General features: G+C 42.3%; 2 protein-coding genes across 3 annotated transcripts; one reads left to right on the top strand and one right to left on the bottom strand.

Annotated features, from left to right (window-relative positions):
- Window positions 1-368: 368 nt before the first annotated feature.
- Pole3 (DNA polymerase epsilon 3, accessory subunit) lies at window positions 369-2965 on the bottom strand. Its single transcript, XM_076843170.1, has 4 exons — window positions 2771-2965; window positions 2597-2682; window positions 2170-2288; window positions 369-1899 (listed from the first exon to the last, which is right to left on the bottom strand). Exons 1-4 carry the CDS (start codon window positions 2834-2836, stop codon window positions 1727-1729), a joined length of 444 nt encoding a protein of 147 aa, XP_076699285.1. The 5' UTR covers window positions 2837-2965; the 3' UTR covers window positions 369-1726.
- Window positions 2966-3004: 39 nt separating this feature from the next.
- C2H9orf43 (chromosome 2 C9orf43 homolog) lies at window positions 3005-18169 on the top strand. 2 transcript variants are annotated; one of them, XM_076843167.1, is made up of 12 exons: window positions 3320-3404; window positions 5122-5311; window positions 5418-5568; window positions 8547-8604; window positions 10217-10314; window positions 11481-11547; window positions 12291-12448; window positions 13110-13260; window positions 13579-13639; window positions 13910-13995; window positions 14232-14319; window positions 17693-18169. In XM_076843167.1, the coding sequence occupies exons 2-12, from the start codon at window positions 5161-5163 to the stop codon at window positions 17914-17916; spliced, it is 1293 nt and encodes a 430-aa protein (XP_076699282.1). In that variant the 5' UTR covers window positions 3320-3404; window positions 5122-5160; the 3' UTR covers window positions 17917-18169. The 2 variants fall into 2 exon arrangements, with proteins under 2 accessions (XP_076699284.1, XP_076699282.1); XM_076843169.1 differs by lacking the exons at window positions 3320-3404; window positions 5122-5311; window positions 5418-5568 and adding an exon at window positions 3005-3214.
- The last annotated feature ends 1927 nt before the right edge of the window (window positions 18170-20096 follow it).

Below are 20096 nucleotides of genomic sequence, written 5' to 3'. Positions count from 1 at the left end.
GAGGGCATTTAGAACAGTGCCAGACACAGGATGGGCTCGATAAACGGAGCTGATGAGAATCTATGTATAGGGGCCCAGAAGAGCCACAAAAGGCAGCACTCCTTCCTGAGAACGAGCGGCATCTGCTGGTCATGCAAGGTGATGCAGGATTCCACATTTACAAAAAGTCTGGCCCAGTCCGAACCTCAAATACCGAATGGGGCACGATTAGTGGGTCTTCTTGAAACACACATCCTCAAATATATGATTTTTTTTTTTTTTTGAGATGGGGTCTTGAACTCCTGGACTCAAGAGATCCTCCTACTTCAGCTTCCCACGTGCTGAGACTATAGGCGCATACCACCATAAGTCAGCTAGTATGCCATCACTTTAAACAAGAATGTTTTTATTTGTACAAAGCATTATAATCTTTAAAAGTCTTAGTTTACCAATAAACTTTCCATTGTATTCATTTAACAAATAAATGGTTAAACTATACCATACTACCTTGTCAAATCCCAAGCACTCAACTGAGCCAAAAAAAAAAAAAGCTTTGAAGCACTGAATGGAAAGAGAAAAGACTAAGAAAGGGCAACAGAGATATTTTAGAAGAAGTTAAGGGGAATTTTTTTGGGTGGGGGTGGGAGATTACATTCATGAGCACCATCAGATTTCCCTAAGGTTCAGAGTTTATCAAAGAAAAATATTAAGATATGAAATTAGAACTAAGAAATATAAGAAACTTGCACTTTGGGATATTAAGCAGGTAATTAGAATTCCTAGATTGTGGATGAAGTTAAGTGAAAAAGGGAAAGAAAGTAGAGAAGAGTCAGAAGAGATAGAAAAAGGGGAAAAAGATGTGCCTAGAGGGAATTAAGTCTGAAATTCATAATGAATTAAAGAATGAAAAGACAAAGACACAGTCTGGGAGATGAAGTATAAAAAGAGAAAGCCTGGGGGGGTTCTGCACCTTCCAGGAGGTGACATTAAATACTAACGCTGTACAGTAGTAAATAGTGAGGGACATCTAACACTATGCCATTTGTTTTAAATAAGTAAGACACTGGCATCCCTGCTGGACTAACTCCAATCAATAAAATTTAAAACCTTATGTCCCCAGAATGTAGCCATTCTATAGGCTGTATGTCTACAAGCAATCTAAAAGGACTGAAAGCCAAGTGGGATTAGAGGAAATGAAACTCAAATTAATGCAACTGTCAAGTGATGAGATTACAGAGTTCATTATTCTCCCATAGCCTTTTAGTAGTTTTTTTTTAAACTAAACCATTCTGATCATTCTTAATAAGGTACTATTGCCAAATACTGTTACAAAAAAAAAAACAGACTGACCAATTTTTCCTGAGCCTTGACTGCCTCTGTAATATGGAACATGGCAGGCAGCATGGAAGGTATTACTTTTGTGGAGGGGCAAAAAGTCTTGGGATCAAAAACTACCTGGCCATACATGTAAGTAAACAAGATATATTAATTCGACTAAATAGCCATTCAGAATCCCTTACAAAAAGTCATAACCCTCAGACTGATTAAGCAAAACAGAATTCTGTCACTCAGATGCTCTGAGTCTGGAAAGCGCTGGTTTTGATGATAATTCTAGTCAGTTTTTATTTTGATCTTCTCAGGCAAACATCAAACTTTGCCTGCTCTGCTCAGCAGGGAAAAGCTTTGCATAAACATGTTCCACATTTCAGTGTGGTAGCTTCCACAGTGCCATGGCTACCCTCCCTATTCAATTGTCTACATCCTCTTCTTCGTTCTGTTCTTCTTCTTCCAGTCTTTCCTCATCTTCTTCATTGTCCTCATCCCTGCTCCTGTCTTGCTCTTCTGAGTCTGTTTTTTTGTCTTTGTCCTTCTTCTTTTGCTCTGAAGCTTCCTTCTTACCTTTCTGTTCCCGCCTATAAGCTGGAAGGAAGTAGGAGGGGGATTAGGAGGAGGGTTGGAAGAGGTAGCAGCTAACCCCATGGTAATAATTGGAAAAGCTGCGGCTCAGGAGAAAAAATAGCCTGCCCAGCATCGCAAACAGATCTGAGGTGGTACAAACTGAACTGAGTCACATCCAGTATTGGTTTACTGGACTTGACAAGGACCCATGCTGAAAGCCTCAGGGCCAGGTGAACAGGTCATACAGGATGACCATCTTCTATGCGCTTTAGAAAATGGAAGGATCTTTACCTTCCAGAGCTTCTTTTAAGGGGGTAATAAACCGCTGGAACTCCATCTCTTCCATGGCTGAGAGCACATCACTGGCATTGAGCGTCTTGCGTTTCCCTTTCATTGCAAAGTTGTTAGCACTGAAAGAAGAAAGGGCAAGCGCTGTCGGTGGCTGTGAGGCTCCGCTTGCTGTGTGCCAGCGGAGGGGTGGGAGAGCCTACAGACGTCTGAGATGCATGTGTTGCTGTGTGACACGGGAAAGTCCTTTCCTTCTCTGAACTCAAGGGCTAAAGCAGCGTTGTTTTGTCGTTTAAATTACCACACAATTAAGGAAGCTGTGAACCTCTCTGCTCTGAGATGGGACCCAGTAGGGGTCTGTAGGTTCCAGACCCCAAACTCCGAGCCAGGTCTCCTGCGCCTCCCCTATCCCTAGCGGTGCCCGGCTCACCAGGATGTGGCGTACAGCACGAAGACACTGGCGGCGCGGGAGATGGCGCTCCGGGCCTCCTTGGAGATGTTGACACCGTCCGGGAGCTGTGGGGGGAGTCGGGGTGAGCAACACTGCCAGCCCGGGACCTGCTTCCCTCCTGCCCGCTCGTCCGCCCCCGGCCCAGCAGCTCACCGCCTCTTTAATGATCCTGGTGATGACAGCATTGGGCAGGTTTAAGTCCTCTGGCCTCTCCGCCATTGCCACGGCCGGGGCCGAAGCTGCTTCAGCCTCAGGCCTCTTCTTCAGGCAGCTGCCGCGTCCGGACTTCCCGCGTCGCTACGGTATGACCCTTCCAGGCTTCCGTTCCATCCCACGTTGCCCACATTACGTCCCACAGTGCCCCGCGCGTCATAACCGCTCTCGGGCCTCAGCCCCGCCTCTATCTCAAATCGTTGGTGCTTCCGAAGTTTCCACACTACAGAGATTTTGGACCGCCAGGGCTTCCGTCCCATCCCGCGGTGCTCCTTTCTCTCCTTATTTCCTCACCACGTCTGGGAACTTTCTCATGAACTTAAGTGTGGCTCACCGAAGCTTCCGTCCGTTCCCCATCATGCTCTGTGCCGCTGCTAGGCGACGGTACGGCCAAGCAGTTAGCGTGGGGGAAGGCCAGGAATGAGCCTATTGGGCGGGGCTACTTTGGTCGGAGGCGGGGCTTGGTGGGCGGGGCTACGGCCCCGCGGCGTTGCCTGCGCACATTGTAGTCGGGGGTTCAGAATCTTAACTGTTCGTGGTCAGCTTTGGTCTCACGAAGCGATGGCGTTCTGGGGTCAGTCTCTAGCTAACGATGTTTTCCCTTGTACGGAAGGAAGCGGGAAATTTTTTCAACTCTACGGGAGCGGATGTCTGTCCTTAATATTTTCTCCCCTCACAAATTTGCAATAGTAGTAAAAGATAAGTCTTACATTTTTTCTTCCCCCAAGAGAATTGTTTTGCCAGCACAGTGCTGATGCTGGCGGTGTCGCGATACACCTGATTAGACCCCGGTGCACCCTTCGGGCTGGGCAGGTAACGAGCGCCCAGCTGCCTATAAGAATAATACAACATCAAAAGCAACCCTTTAAAATCGGATTTAATTTTTAGTTCATTCCCTGTCAAAATCGTTACCAAGGTTTTGCAGTGGCGTTTTAAGTTTTATTATTTTCGTATTAAATAGGTTAAAAACTCTCACTCCCACTGAGAACTAATGCTGCTTTTTTTTTTTTTTTTTCTGGAAGCACATTGTCTCGAGACTTTTTTTTTTTTTGATGTAGACATGATTACAGAGAAGAATTTCCCTATTAGGAGAAAAACAACAGAGCAAATGTGATGATAAATGGCAACTGGAACTGCTTCCCTTAGAGACTATTGGGACTGGTGGGGGAACTCTGCACTTGGATAGAACAGCTTGGTTTAAAGACATCAAAAGCTGCTCAACTCCAGCCAGTTGCTGTCTAGTTGGAACTGGGTCTAGTGTTGTCAGATGTTTTGATCTCAAGAGGAACCAGAAGTCTGGACATTATGGACTATTTCAGTTTTAAAATACTGGTTCAAAGTGCCAACCAAACTAAACAAGTCATAGGCTAGGTGTAATCCCAGGCCAACAGTTTGCTATCTTTGATCTAAGTTAGAAGTTGTTTAGGATAGGGAGTTTGTTAAAATATTTGTACCCTTTCTTTTCCTCATTCATTAATCATTAGATGTCACCATCTACAGGAAGCTTTATCAGTTTACAATCAATGAAGTCACAGAAATGCTTTAGATGGCTCAAACCTTTGGAATTTATGCTTCATTTTTCAATATGCTATAATTCCCATGCAGACAGATAAAATACCAGTGAAGAATGGCAGACAGATAAAATACCAGCAAGGAATGGCTTTGCTCAAATAACAAATCAGTAGGTTTGCAGCTACTTCCGAAGCCTTTAGCTTTTAATTTACCGACTGTGTCCTACCTATATGCCAGACCTTTTAATATCCATCAACTAATTTTTCATAATGACTGTGAAACAGGCTATCCTCACTTTACAGGAAACTGAGGCTCAGATTGGTTAAGTCCAAAGACACTATTAAATGTCCAATTAGGAGAGCTTCTGAAGTCAATCTTTTTCCCTTCTCTTCCCTTCCCTGGAATTGAACCCAGGGGTGCTTTGCTACTGAGTGACATCTCCAGCACCCCCCCCCCCTTTTAATTTGAGACACTGTTTTGCTAAATTGCTGAACAGCTGGCTTGGAATTTGAGATCCTCCTGCCTCAGCCTCCCAAGTAGCTGGAATTACAGGCATAGGCCACCACGCATGGCTGAAGTTGATCTGCTTTCAAACTCTTACTTTTGAACTCATGCTGAGATACTTTCATGCTTGCTTATTACTGAATCCTAAATTATCTTGTGACCACTATTTACCTATAGAGGTTCAATAGAAATATTTTATGATTTGAATGCAAATTAAGATCGACTACATAACTAATGTGTAATACGCCCTAATCATGTGGTTGTTGATTATCCAGTGGGCTACAAAGCTGCAGGATTAGCCTTTGTCCTAAGCCATGGATTGGCCAGATGAGAGTCAATGGGATGAAACCACCTGCAACATGGCTATTTGTCAGCATCCGCAATGCTGGGCAGCTCTCCGCAGGATTGAGAGGGGCCATCCTCGAATCCTGGGCTCACCCTGCAAAACTTTTCTGAATATTGAAGGTGAATTAGCTAACCCCTGTCTTTTTCCTGAAGAGGTCCTTAAAGGGTTAATGTTTGACCACCTTTCTCCAACCTGTTACATTTTTCTTCTGGTCTGCTTTCTCAGAGAAACTCCCAGTGCTCACCATTGTAAACATCTCAGATTCCTGCCTCCGGGCCAAGAGATGTGCTCATCAAGAATTGTCAAAATTCACCTTCACCAAGGCTCATCCTTTATTGTCTCAGTGCTCAAAGATTGATGCCAAATTCCAAGGCAGGTAAATTCTTCCTTTAACCAACTGTTGTCTCAAAATTCTAGATTGTGGGGATGCTGGGGATGTAGCTCAGTGATGGAGTTGTTGCCTTATATGTACAAGGTCCTGGGTTCAATCCTTATCACTGAAAAGAAATTCTAGGTTGTGATTTCCCTTGCCCATGTAGTGGGTTTCGAGAAAGCTGGATTAAAAACAAAGTATTAATTTGGTTTAAGAAGTAGTGAGTAGGCAATGGGAAACAAAGAGCATTTTTGCTTCTGTTTTGGGAGTTGGCTAATTTGTGGCTGTATTGGTTTGTACTTCATTACAAAGTACCATAGACTGTGTGGTTTAAACAATGAATTGATTTTCTCACTGTTCTGGAGGCTGGAAGTTTGAGATTAAAGTGTCAGCAGGTTTGATTTCTTTTGAGACCTCTTTTCTTAGCATATAGAGATGGCTGTCTTCTCCTGTGTCTTCAGTGGTTTCCGTGTGTGTGTGTGTGTGTGTGTGTGTGTATGTGTGTGTGTCCCCTAATCTTGTCGTATAAGCATAACTGTCAGATTGGATTAGGGCCCACCATATGACCTCAAATTTCCTTCAATACCTTTTTTTTTTTTTTTTTTTTGAGGTACCAGGGATCAAACTCAGGGGCACTTAACCATTGAATTGCATCCCCAGACTTTTTTATTTTTAATTTTGAGACAGAATCTTATTAAATTGTTTAGGGCCTTGCTAAGTTGCTGAGGTTGGCTTTAAACTTGAAATCTTCTTGCCTCAGCCTCTCAAATTGCCTAGATTTTTCACCATGACTGACTTCATTATTTAAAGACCCTCCCTCCAAATATAATTACATTCTGAAGTATTTGGGTTAGGAGTTAAACAGATAAACCTTGGGAGACACAATTCAGCTTCTGTAGGTCATCAGGAAATGGGGTCCACACATACTGTCATTCTTACTTTTTATCTTTAGGTATGGAACTTTTTATAAGTTCCTGGAGATAGAAAAATTTGCTTTTCTTTTTGGCTCACCTACAAAGTAAGCATCCAATCTTGTTAATATATGAAATCAAGCAACAAGTATCTGTGGAAAACAATAACTTTTATAATACAATGACCCTGTAGCCTGGAATCCAAGCACTAATGTTGGCCCTTACAGTGATTTCTTTTTTCCTCTTCCATGTAAGCAGTCCCTGTTGATTTTTCTTAGGCTAAAGGTGAAATAGGAAAAGGTCAGACTACTTTTAGGTTCTCTAGGACTTGGCCCCTGGGAAAAAGGCAGCATGTTCCAGCAAGGACCTGCAGTGTGTTTTACATCCACACAGACACATAACATACTTTCTCTCCTGCCATGCCCAGGTGTGCAATGTGCTGGTAGAGAGTGACCTCTTCCAGTCAGTTCGAGGTTTCCTTGCATTATGGTTGGATGTGGAATATCCCTCAAAGACTCATATGTTGAAGTCTTGGTCCTCATGATAGCAGTGTTCAGAGGTAGTGTTCAGAGGTAGGGCTTTGGGAAAGTAATTGGATGATGAGAGCTAGAACCTCATCAGGGTGTTAATCCATTGATTCATGGCTGACTGGGCTATCAGTAGGTGGGGAAAACTGTAGGAGGTGGGATCTAGTCAAAGGGAGTGGTTCACTGGGGATGTGCCCTGGGCAACTATATCTTGTCTCCAGTCCCTTCCCCTCTCTCTACTTCTGACTGCCAGGAGATGATGGGCTTGGCCTTACTGCATCCTGGCCATCATGATGATCTGCCTCATCATAGGCCTAGAGCTATGGGGCCAGAGGACCATGGACTGAGAACTCTGACTCCTCTTGCTCACAGTGCCTCTTCATTTACAGTAGATAGAGGAAACCTGCCCATTGTGGAGCCTCTTTACTATCTGATTCTTCCAGTCATTGAGTCCCCTCTTCTCTGACACCAATTCTGCCTCAGAGCCATACTGATTTTCTATTTGTGCTTTTCTGCAACTGACATCCAACTTAAAAGCCCTCTTTCTTTTTTTTTTTTTATGGTTATTTTTTTAGGTGTGGATGGACACAGTACCTTTATTTAATTTGTTTATTTTTATGTGGTGCTAAGGATTGAACCCAAGGCCTCACAACGCTCTAGGCAAACACGTGCTACAAACCCAGCCCCTAAAGGCCCTCTTTCTAATGAAGACTGCTTCATTAAGTCCCTGGTGTGGCCTATACATGGCCCTGTGAGAGCCTGTTTTCCTGATGGACCTTGTCTCTCTCATGTTTTTCCCTTTCTTTTTAAGTAGGTTCCAGCCACGTTGTTGTTTCTGTTTCTCAAATACTTCACACTGCCTGCCTCAGGGCTCATAGACCCACTGTTTCCTTTGGGTGGAATAGTTTCCCCTAGAGTAGAAATATCATCCATCAAACAATAACTCTACATTACCTCTCTTCCTCTCAGCTGGGTAATCTCTATTCTATTTTCTGTCTCTTTGAATTTGCTTATTCTAGGTAGTTCATGTAAGTGGAATCATTCAGTATCTGTATTTTTGCATTTGTCTTCTTTAACTTGGCGCACAGTGTTTTCAAGGTTCATTTATATTGTCCCATCTATCAGAATTTCAGTTTTTTTTGATACTTGGGATTGAACCCAGAGACACACCAGCCAGTTCTTTTAGTTTTTTATTTTGAGATAGGGTCTTTCTAAATTCTCAAGGCTCGCCTCCAATTAGAAATCCTCCTGCCTTAGCCTTCTGGGTAGCTTGGATTACAGACATGTTGTGCCACCAGATGTGGCCTAGAATTTCATTGCTTTTCAAAGAGTGTGAGAGACACAGGCTATGAATTTAGTTTGATGCAACAAACAATTGAAGTATTTGCAGTGTGCAATGTCTGTTAAGAGCCTCTACATTCATTTGGTTAGTATTAAACCCCAGGTTTCCCATAGATAAGTAGAAGGATTTCTCTCACAGCTCTAATTGTATCATTCCAATGTCTTTTGTGTCTCTGTTTCATGTTTGAAATTAATTTTTTAGGCATCAGAAAGGTTTACCTGACAAAAGATTGATCAGCTCTGCTAAGAGATCTTCCAAAGTAAGTATAAACTAAAAAGGTGCTTTCCTCAACATTTTCTTTTTATCAGTGGGACTATTTTATTGCTTTTAACATTATTTTTCAGGATGACTGCAATCTCAACAATAATAATAATGATAATAACTGTCTAGTTTGGGGCCCTTATTATATGCTGGGCCTGGTGTTAATGACTTTATATGTTATATTGTCTTCAGGAATCCCAGGCACAAGTGGGATTGATATGTGGAGATGTGGTGTAGGTGAGAATTTTCTGTCTCTATCCTGCATTAGGTTCAGCTTCTAACATAAACATTGGCATCTCATAGTCAGGGTTGTTTGAACAGTAAAATGTCAGACCTAAAATGGGCCTTAAGGTCATCTAATCTGATGATTTTCAGACTTTTAAAAGTTTAATATGTGGTAAAAAAATAAATTTTGCAATGAAAGTTTCCTGGAGTAATTCTTACTCTAGATGTGCATGTGAGAGTGCTAATATTTTCTTTTCTATTTAATTTTTAAACAATTTAGGCTTTGATTAACCAAATTTGATTGTATGACCTATGAATAATTGCAGTTATAGTTTAAAAAACATTATGGTCTGTCTCATATATCTTATAGGTAAGGAAACTGAATTCTAAATGGGAAGTGTGTTGCTGAAGCAGTTGGCTAGTAAGAGGAAAATTAATGCAAAATTAGAACTTTAGGAAGAAAGACCCCCCCCCCACTTGCATGAAGTTTAAAGTCCTACTGAATGCCTTTTATTATTATTTTTTTAGGAGATGTGTTTCTATTCAATGCCTTGTGGTGGTTAATGTAAGGCACTAAGAGATGGTAGATGGTTTGAATGAACAAATCACTTTACCTCTAACCTCTTTAGAATAAGAGAGTTAGGTTTAATTATTTCTAAATTAATTATATTAATAGGTATACATGAACATGAATCTAAATTCAAAAGGCATTAAGGAGCTTATAATGAAAAGGATTCTCCTTTTTTCCCCTCAAGCCAATCAGTTCATTTTCTCAGGGCAATCTTATTTTTAATTGTTTTTTGAGGGAGTATATATCTTAGAAGGAATAGGGATCAGATGATTAATAAGGTTTCCTTGAGCCCCAGTGTTGTAGGATCCTAAATCACTAGATGTGAGAAGAATTAATACTTTAACTTTTTTTGTAGATGCCTCTAATTGTAGACAGGGTATAAATAAAAGTAGAAAATTGGTTCTGTGTGCACTAGTTCTCTCCCTGTTCCCCAAATGCTGATGGTATTATCTGCAGGGGATCTCAGTCTTAGGAGTGGAGAAGGAAGAGTGAGTGGTGTTCCCCTAAGTAAACTTCAAGGCACTCTCAAGGGCATAGTATTGGAAGTTGCTAAATTCCACTCTAATATCACAGGGAAGCAGGGAGATTATTCATTTAAAGATGCTTACAGAGGACCTGTACTGAAACCTGATGAAGTAGTTTGTTTTGTGGAAGAATATTATGAAGATATTTGGGGAATGGGAAATGTCTTTTTATCATCTTCTGGGCCGCAGAACTTTTTAGTTACCAAGGTAATTCAGCCCTTAGTCTGGTACTGAATACAGGCAGGAGCCTGGCAACTCAACCATACATAGCCTTTATATCCTTCTTTTAGCTTCCAGTGTTAAATTTGAATGAGACAAAACTTCCTTGTCCTGAAGGTGTCAGAAATATGGTTGTAATCTGGATTCCAGAACCAAAGAAGAATGTGAGGTGAGTATCAGGTTAGAACTTGGTGTACCTTTGATATTTGTGTTTTACAAATCCCCGAATCCTCTGCAGGCCTCTTTTTTTGTGATTTCCCTTTTAGCTACTTCATTGCAAGTAGTGGGAGAACAGCAGAGAAGGTGATTGTGGTCTCTTGCTTCTGCCTCTTACTACACTGGAGTTGTTTTATGCGGTGAAGCTTCTCTTTATCAAATTTTACTTGATAGTAAATAGCATACAATATGGGGTCTAGTTTATTTTGTGGTTTGATTAAAGATTAAAATGCTTTCTATTAGTGTTTCTTATTAGCTCTCAGCAACTCGTAAAATCACTCAGTGAAGCATAGGAACCTCCTATCTCCACCCTAAGGCCTGGGATAGTGGTACAAAATGAATACCATATAGGACCTGTATACAAAGCAGAGCAAGACAAAGATCATTTGGTGAAAGTTCAAAGATTTGCTAGTGTTGATAACCGTGGGGACATATTTGTGATCTCTGAGGCTTTCGGATTCTTAAGTGATTGTTTGAATTAGTTCCTTTCCTTTCTTCTTTTTGTGGTACTGGGGATCAAACCCAGGGCCTTACGCATTCGAGAAAAGCACTTCCTTGAGCCACACCTCAAGCCCTGAAATATAGGGCTAATAGCCAGCTCCATGAGACAATCAGAAGCCAGGGCTCCTTGTAACTTTCAGGCCACTCTCTTTGCCCCATGGCTTCTGTCTTCCAAGGTGCTTCATAGATGCCTTTTAAGGTCTAATTTTAAGGTCTAGCATGTCCATTTCCAAGACAAGAAGGAGGAAAGAGAATAGAGCAAGAAATACTTTTTTTTTTTTGAGTTCCTTCTCTGGCTTCGCAGTGAGAATCCAGTGAAGAATCTTATAGATTTGGTCCCTGTCCTCCTTGAGCCATATGGAGGAGTCAAACATCACAAACATACATATATCATTTCTAATTTATATTCACTTTAAAAGTAAATTACTAGGTTGTGGGAATGTTGGGGACCTAATTTAGATGTGTGAGTGAGGAGTCTTTTTAGCCATAGATACTTTTGAGCTCCCAACCAGCTGTCTTTGAGTACTTACCAGAAAGGTAGAATTTTCATTATTCATAGTGACCTGGGTGCTTCGGCTTAAGATGTCTGAGAAAAAGTGTGGTTATTCTTATTTCAAGCTTAGCTAAGAAGACACATACTTTCCCCAGCCAGGATGAGAAGGAGGAAAGAAAGAAATTGGCAGTGGTGAGTTTGATTTTTGTCCCAACCCTCACGACGTTACTCTGTATGGTTTATTTTTGTCTTCTTTTCTAGTCTCCCCGACCCTCACCTTTGTTTTCTCTCTGAATGAATAGAATCTGCAGAAGAAAACCCTTCTTTAGGAATATTTACCAAACTTCTTCAGACTCCTTTTCCTAAGTGTTCCCTCTAGGGAAGTAAAAGAGCTCCTTGAAGAGGTGACAGGAGGATCTGTTGGGTAGTCAGGGGAACTTATTGGTTAGTTAAAAACTGAGCCAAAATGTGATGGAATAAAATTCCAGTGGTCCAGGAGTTAAAAGACCTGGGCTTCCAACTCTAATTCTACCACTTATGGGTAAATGCGACATTGAGTAAGTCGCAGAGTCATAGATCACTGTGTCCAGGAGCATACTGTCTTGGTCCATTTCAGTCATCGTTGACATCCCTGTGCCTGGCACATAGATAGACAATACTTATTTATTAGTTTGATGAATGAGTAAATTATGACCTCTTTGGAAAATCAAAACAATGAAAACAATTAAGCTCTGTATGATCCAAGTACAATAATAGGGTTGAGAGCCTGTGAGGGGAGAATGGAGTGACCCTCATGGTGGAGAGGATGTGGGAATGGCTAGAATGGGACTGGAAACAAGGAGTTTCACATGTCAGGCTGGAATATTGTTGGAAGAAATGGGCTCAAAAAAGAGTTCTTTAGAGAGTTCCTTCTTTTTTTTTTTTTTCTCTTGCAGGAAAACAAGCCACTTCTGGATCACTCTGAAAGGAAGCACACAGAGATGCAGCTGAGATTTCCAGATGTGATAGTGCCGCCCCCCTCCCCAGTACACTCTTTTGAATCCATACCTGGCTGGAGCAAATTTGCCATGCTGCCTCAGGATCTACTAAAGGAGTGAGTGTCATGGAGGCCTGGGGGAGAACAGAGTCCCTGCTTGTCACTGAAGCTAAAAAGAACCTAAGCATGTGCTCTTTCTGAGTAGACAGGGATCAAAGTGTTCTCCTGTTTGCTTACTGAATTATTAGTTTCATCAACAGGTAGTGATGACAGTAATCAACTGCCACCATTTACCAAGCACCTGCCATCTACCAGCCTCTGGGCTAAGTTCATTACCTGACTCTCATTTAAACCCCCACAGGAGGCACTAGATGAATTATGGATAAGTGGGAGGCAAAATGGTATATGTGGTTTGGAATGTGACAGGCTTTGGAGTCTGTATGGAAACTGACTTGGTAAATTTTGGTAATTTATTTCATTTCTTTGAGTTTTGTTTTCTTTGTATGCAAAATGGGTATTATAATACCTGTCTTCCAGGTGTTGTAAGGATTCAGTGGTATAATGCATAAGAACCTGATGTAGGGCAAATACTTAATGAACACAGCTGTGGTTATCACAGAAGCATCTGAAAGGTGTTACCGAATGAGTCCCTGTTGGCACAGACCTTTCCAGAACCAAAGAGGAAATGTCTTGGGATTTAGAGCCCATTACACTCTTCCTTGTCAGTGGCACAGACTGGGAAGAGCTGCTGCTGACTGACTGTCTCTGTCCCCTTCAGCCTTTTATCAGATGGAGGGAAAACCATGCCTTTTCCGGAGATGAAGATACAATTGGCCATGATGAAAAAGAAGCTTCCCCTGGAAAAGAACCGACCCGAGAGTGCACTTTCTTCTAAGATGTTTCTGACTATACACCGCCTCACCCTGCAAGTAAGAGCCATGGCGCCCCAGAAGGAGAGGCCTGCATGAAAATCCAAAGTCGTGTCCTCCTTTCTCTGCTGCCTTTGCTCTTTTCACCTGTGTCCCAGAAGTCTGGGCTCTATGTAGGTGGATTCCAGTGTGTGTGTGGGGTACTTGAGAAGAGCATGTTCTGTTTCCCACGCCTTTCTCTTCCTTGCCACCCCCCCCCCCACACACCCCCGCCATGCTATGCAGCAGAACACTGGGTTCTCATTGACTAGATGAAAAAATGCATTGAGGGAAAGGGAAGGAACCACAGCAGAGCTTTTCTTCTTCTCCTTCCTCTAGACACCAACATTAAGATATTCTGAACATTTGAAGAAATTACATTGTAACCTGCAGGGAGAAGGTAAATTTTTTGTTACTGCTGGATTTCCAGGTACTGCTTCCCCTCAGCCCACATATCTCTTTCTTTAACTTGGTCCCAATTCAGTCACATTGGTTGTTAACAGTCACTTGGGGTTACATGTAAAACTCAGGAAACTGTTTTCAGGAAGGAGCCATCCAGAGAGGGTGAGAGAATCACTGTAGTGGGGTGGGGAGATCAGAGCAGGTAGCTAGAGAGGCTGGGGACTGTTGGTGAGAAATGTAATCTAATTGTTGGTTCTCTGGTCACTAGAGTACAGAAAGCAGCAGCAACATCAGCAGCAGCAGCAGAAGAAGAAAAAGAAGAAGAGGAAGGTGAAAACACCTACTAAGAAAAAGGTAGGGTGACAGTGAGGGAAGCACTGGCACTTGCTGGCCGGGAGAAGTCAGTGCAAGTTGGAATGGAGGGAGTGTCTGCAAGGAGGGATTCTGCCTGTCTGCTTTCTGGTTGTGAAAGTAACATTCCTATCTGGTTGAAGGTGTTAAGTTCCTTCTTTTCAACTCCTTTTGCAAAAGTTTTCTTTACTTCCCAAAGTCCTAATTCTCCATATAAGTCCTCCTTATATGGGTTTCAGGAGGCTACAGAGAAAGCCACGAGTGACCCAGGGAGCCAGACAACTGCACAGAAGCATTCCATTTCCATCGATCTTAATCATCTCCATGGTAAGGAGAACACGCGCTCGGTTGAGTGATGGAATCCCAGGATGTAGCTGAGGCCAGAAAAGTCAACACATTTTGTCATTTTGAGACCTGCCTTTGTCGGCACTTGGAATTGAAATGCTCAGTCTGGCTGGCTGGTCTACGCATCATCCTTCCATCAAGTATTTACTAAGATGTCTGCTTCACGTGGGGATTTGAGAGCTGACTGTGAGCATGAGTTATGGTCATTTTTTTCCTCAGATCTTATCTTAGAAAAGACTGGCTTGAGGATCAAATGTGGGCACAAGCCCAGGTTATCAACAAAATCCTTGGGAATTCATTGGCCAACAAGGCAGGGAATAGCTGGGGTTCCTCACAAAGGCCCCTGGAGAATCCTAAGGAAGCAGAACCTCAGGGCCCTCTGGCTTCCTTGTAACAGGCTGGAGAGTTAAGGAACCTCAGGCTGAAAGCAGCACATCCAGGAGACAGCAGCCAGTTCCCAACAGGCAGCCCTTCCCTCTGCTCTTCATGCTGAGGCAGGAATGGATATCTCCCCCTTTGGAGCCTTTATCTTGTCTGACCAGAGGGATATGGTTAACTCTGTCCCTCTGACATTTCTCAGCTTGAGTGGAGAGTGGGAGGGAGGGTGAAAGTCTCCCCTTAAAACTTGTAAGACTATTCTGCTCTACTCAGATTGGACCTTGCTGGCTTTAACTTGAAAACAACTGTTTAATCATGAGAGCTCATTGTCTAATCATGGGGCACTGAGAGAGCTCAGGTGAGATGTCTCCTGAGAATGCTGCCCTTGCTTTACTTCCCATCCCACTGTACTCTCGGATACCAATGATGTCCTCTAACCCAAAGATCCAAGAAGATTCTTAAGCTTCACATGGAAGGTAGAAGAATCAGGGCTGTAGCCCAGGGTGGGAGGTAACTTGTCCAAGGTTAGTGTCTATTCAGAATGATCACTGCCTCTCCCCCGAATTCCATTCTGGTGCCCCACCCCACCATGCCCACCACTTGCCCCCTCTTCCTTATGCCTCCAATAGGAGCCGTTTGTCTCGGGTGACTATTTTGAGTTGTGTTCTTAGAGCAGTGACCTGTCTTCACTGAGTTGAAAAGGGCTTTACAGAAGAGATTTTTAATTGGATCTTAAATAGGTTTGGGAGTTTTCCCAATGTGAAAAAGAACTCCTGGAAGTGAGACTATCTTGTACAAAGGCACCTTGGAGGAGCATGGCTACTCAGAGAACATCCGGAAGTTCTCTGTGGCTGTAGTATTTAAGGGAGAGTGGTAGGTCAGGCTAAAGAGGTGGGTAGGGGCTTATGTAGACCGAAAAGGCATTCAGCCTTTGTGCTTCAGGGTAGTGGTCTCCACCTTTACCACACATTGAAACTAACTGGTAAGTTTTAAAAACTCTCAACACCCAGGTTATACCCCAGACAGATCAGAATTTCTGGTGCTGGGAACCAGGCCTCACTGTCTTTTAAAGCTCCTCGGCACTTCCAGTGTGTAGCTACAGTGAGAAGCAGAACTCATAGGAGCCTGCCAAAGGGCTATCTTTAGCACAACTCTGCTGGAAGCTTGGAAGATGTTTGTTTAGAGAAGGGGGGATTCAGAAAGGAAAGGACGAATGCATTCAGGGGCTAGTTGAGGGAAACGGCCAATGCCAAAGAAACATAAAGCAAGAGACTTTTATTTTTATTTATTATTTTTTTTGGTTTTTGTTTGTTAGAAGTCAATGTGGGCCAAGAAGGTGAATCACGTTCTAGTAAGAGTATTCATAAACTCTGAAAGGTGGGGCTACTGTTTCTTTGCTGCTATTGTGTGTAGATAAGTACCTCTTAGGTTTCTTGGAGGAATTCTGGGTCTTTTAACACAATTTTTCTGTAATGCTGTAATAGGTGTAGTTATAGCCCTAGTTAAATATAATTACAAATAGAATTCATAAGGCCTTACACAATGTATGCATATTTAAATAGCATATAATAAGCATGCACAATTTTATATGTTAATTAAAAAAAATCGGAGATTTAGAAAATGGCCAATGCCAAAAAGAAAGCCTAACTCTCTTTCGTGGAAGCTTGGGTTTGTCCTTGTCTGGAATGGGGAGTCACTTATAGACCATGGGTCAATTAGAAGCCCAACAATGAGATATGAGATGCCGATAAGGAGCCTGAATTGACTGTGTAGTCTATAGGTCATAGAGCTTGGCTAGGTCAGGAGAGTGACATGAAATAGTAACAGTAGATGGAGAAAAAAGGAACAACTTTGAAAAAGGTGAATTTCCAACAAACTGTGTAAGGTCCCAGTTTACTGTGTATAACCAACCTGAAGCACAAGCCAAAGTGATTTGCTATTTTTTCTCTCCTTCCTCTTTTTTTTTTTAGGCTCCAGAGGTAGAATCACACATGCTAGGCAAGTGCTCTACCATTGTTGTTTGAGCTTAGTGATAACAGAAATCACTTTCATAGGTGATGGGACTAGAACTAAAATAGTGTAACTTCTGCTACCTTTTATTGGTCAAAGAAGTCAGAGGTTGGATCTCTCTAAGTCAGAGGTCCAACCCAAATTCAGAGGAGTGGAAATAGACTGCATCCCTTGATGGAAGAAACTGCATGTTCATATGGGATGGGAGCCATCTTTGGAGGCAGTCTGCCTTTTTTTTTCAGTGAAGTTGTTTTATTCTGGCATAGCTGGCTCAAAACAAATGACAATATTGACATTTATATCAAAGTGAAAATCATAGCTGGGTCAAGGTATACATTTTAAACATTTCTGCTAGAAATTTTTCTAAAATGAGTTACAAACTTCCTGGCTACTTGACATTTGGCACATTTATATATTTATTCTTTCTACATAAAGATTGAGGGCCTAATATCAAGCTTCACGCCAGCTCTGGGGGGACATAGATGTCAAGTGGATACACTCGGGCAGTCTGCCTTTAGTTGACTGCTGGGAACACAGCGAAGTGGTTTCTGGCTTCATCTGGTCATTCCAGGGGGCAAAGAATGTGTGTAACTTCTCTTCATTCCTAGGAGGTAGGTCTCTGTCCCAATTTCTCCAAGAAAAGAACCTTTTAGAAAAGTCCTTTTAGTTTCCTTATACCTACCCAGTGAATTTTTAGAGTCCATAAGGAGATTAAAGATGGATGATTTGAAGAACTTCCTGAATTTCCTCACCACTATGGGAAGTAAGTTATTAGGGTGGAGGAATTTTAGTAAGTGACTGAGGATAGGGAGAACTGAACCTGTGTTAACTAAAATGGCTTGGGGACACAGTCCTCATCCTTTAGAGTGGTCCTGAAGACACCCCACCCCTTTCTTTTCTGTGCTCCAGTTTCACAGTTTTTTGGGAGAAGGTTACATGTGCAATTAATGGCTGGGTCTTCTTTTAGGTCCTGAAATATCTGAGGCAGAAGCCACTTACAAGGACGTTAGTGCTCCAGAGGAGGCTGTTCTGGAAGGTCCAGTTGCCAGTGGACAAAACATTTCAGGACAAATGACTGGAGAAAGCTGGAACCCTGAGCTCAAACTACTGAGGATTCTTCAGCCCACTGATGACGAGAATGAGAAGAACCAGCCCTCTGGGGCACAGAGTCAGAAGTCTCTGCAGACATAAGTTGAAGGCATCACTTAGGCCAGCCTTATCAGATACCTCAGATACCAGGTGTCTGAGGACAGTGACCTTTGACATAGGGTAGAAAAAAGAGGGGAATTCTGTTCCAGAGGCTTCACCAGGGCCCGAGTTTAGAGATTTTTCATTTACTTCTAGGGGCCTCTAAAATATGTGAGGGACAAGAAGCCCTTTTAAATGTAGGTGATTTCTCCATTGGGAAGAATAATTTTAATGATTAAACACAACTGATTCTCAATCAGAAGACTCATTCTCTGTTTCTTAGTGTCTGTTTTTTGGGTTACTCTTATATTTTCTTTGAAACTCTGAAAGGTTTCCAGTTGAGGAAGCTGAATTTGGCCTATGTGCACCCCCATGATAGTTCTATATTTCCCCCACATTCTCTGGAAATTGTTTATTGTGTAGATTGGGTCCATAGCGTTATTAAATAATACTCACTGGGTCCTTGTGTATGTGGTACTGGGTATTCCTTGGAAGAGCTTATCACTTCAGTTTCTAAGGAATTGTTGAGTCTACAGGGAAGTTTCAAGAATACTCAAAGATTTAGAATCCCAGAGCCTCAGGAGTCCTATAGATCAGTTTTTAGAAGGATTTTCTTTTCATGTTTCAGTCCTTAAAAAACTTTTATATTTAGTAGAATTTCACAGCTGCATAAAGGTAAAGAGAATAATATCATGGAACTCTCATGTTCATGGTACCTGAAACATGGTCAGGAAAGGCTCTTGAGTGCCCCATGCTATAGAAAAACCTGCACTGACCCTTTTCTGGTCACATTGCTCCTTATGGAGAGAGAAGTCGGCAGGGGCACAGGCACAGGTTCCTCATGGAGACTGTATCTCTTCTTGAATTTTGCACCTGGCATCTGGAACCCTAAAATTCCCTGCCCAGATGGCCTCACCCCTGCTTCTGTGACCTGTGTAGTACTCTTTCCTGGGTCCACTCTCCCCAGGGCAGCCTGCCCTGTCATGTGAACACCAGTGGGTTTGAGGTAGCAGAGAGGAAGCTGTTTAAAGGGGGTGGGCCTACAGCTTGGACATGGGGACAGGGGTCTCTGTCTGTGGGGTTCTTCCCAATACAAGTGAGAGCTGGAATGAGAAGAGAAGGGTGGACCATGGATAGTGGCTGGTTCTTCTCATGCTGCATTTCAGGTGTTGAATCTCAAAGAATCTGTGAATTCTGAATGAACCTGGCTTTTTGGGTCATAAAGGTATACTGGTCAAGGTGGGAGAATAGAAGATGTTTATTTTAACAAATTGTAGCTTGATTTATAAGTATTTTTTAAAAAATATTTTCAGGGCTAGGGTTGTGGCTCAGTGGTAGAGTGCTTGCCTAGCATGTGCTGTGCGAGGCCCTAGGTTCGATCTTCAGCACTACATAAAAATAAATAAATAAAATAAAGATATAAAAAAATTTCAGTTGTAGATAAAATACCTTTATTTTATTTATTTTTATGTGGTGCTGAGGATAAAACCCAGTGCCTCACATGTACTAGACAAACACTCTACCATTAAGCTACAACCCCAGCCCCATTTATAAGTTTTAAATGTATACAAATGGTTAGTAGACTTGATTTTGTATTTTTTTGGAGCGGGGTAGTGGGGATTGAACTCAGGGGCACTCAACCACTGAGCCACATTTTATTTAGAGACAGGATCTCACTGAGTTGCTTAGCATCTTGCTTTTGCTGAGGCTGGCTTTGAATTCACAATTCTCCTGCTTCAGCCTCCTGAGCCGCAGGGATTACAGGCACGTGCCACTGCGCCCAGCTTTGATTTTGTATTCTTATCCTGAGTCTTGTCATAGGTAGGGTTGGGCCTGCACATATCATTGTCTGAGAGAAATTTTAAGGAAGGAGAATTTAACACTACTATTTAGAGGTCATTAGCTTATCTTAGATTTAAAAAAAAATTATTTTTATTTTTTGGTGCTGGAGATCAAACTCAGGGCCTCACACACCACAAGAATTCTACTACTGAACTGTGTCCGAAGCTCTGTATTGCATTTTAAAGGTGAGATCAGTGAGGCTAAGAGAGAATGTGGCTTTACTGAGGTCATCATCTGGGAAGTGGTAGAGCTGGGTGACTTGAATCTGGGATGCCTAGTACCAGGTCAGAGCTCCCTTCTGATACTTCTCTCTTACTTTATCTCCAGAACGACACTTGATT

Source organism: Callospermophilus lateralis, chromosome 2 (assembly GCF_048772815.1).
Source record: "Callospermophilus lateralis isolate mCalLat2 chromosome 2, mCalLat2.hap1, whole genome shotgun sequence".
NCBI classification, from domain to species: Eukaryota; Metazoa; Chordata; class Mammalia; order Rodentia; family Sciuridae; genus Callospermophilus; species Callospermophilus lateralis.
The sequence above is the reverse complement of the archived record's forward strand: the minus strand, read 5'-3'. Positions and strand labels throughout refer to the sequence as shown.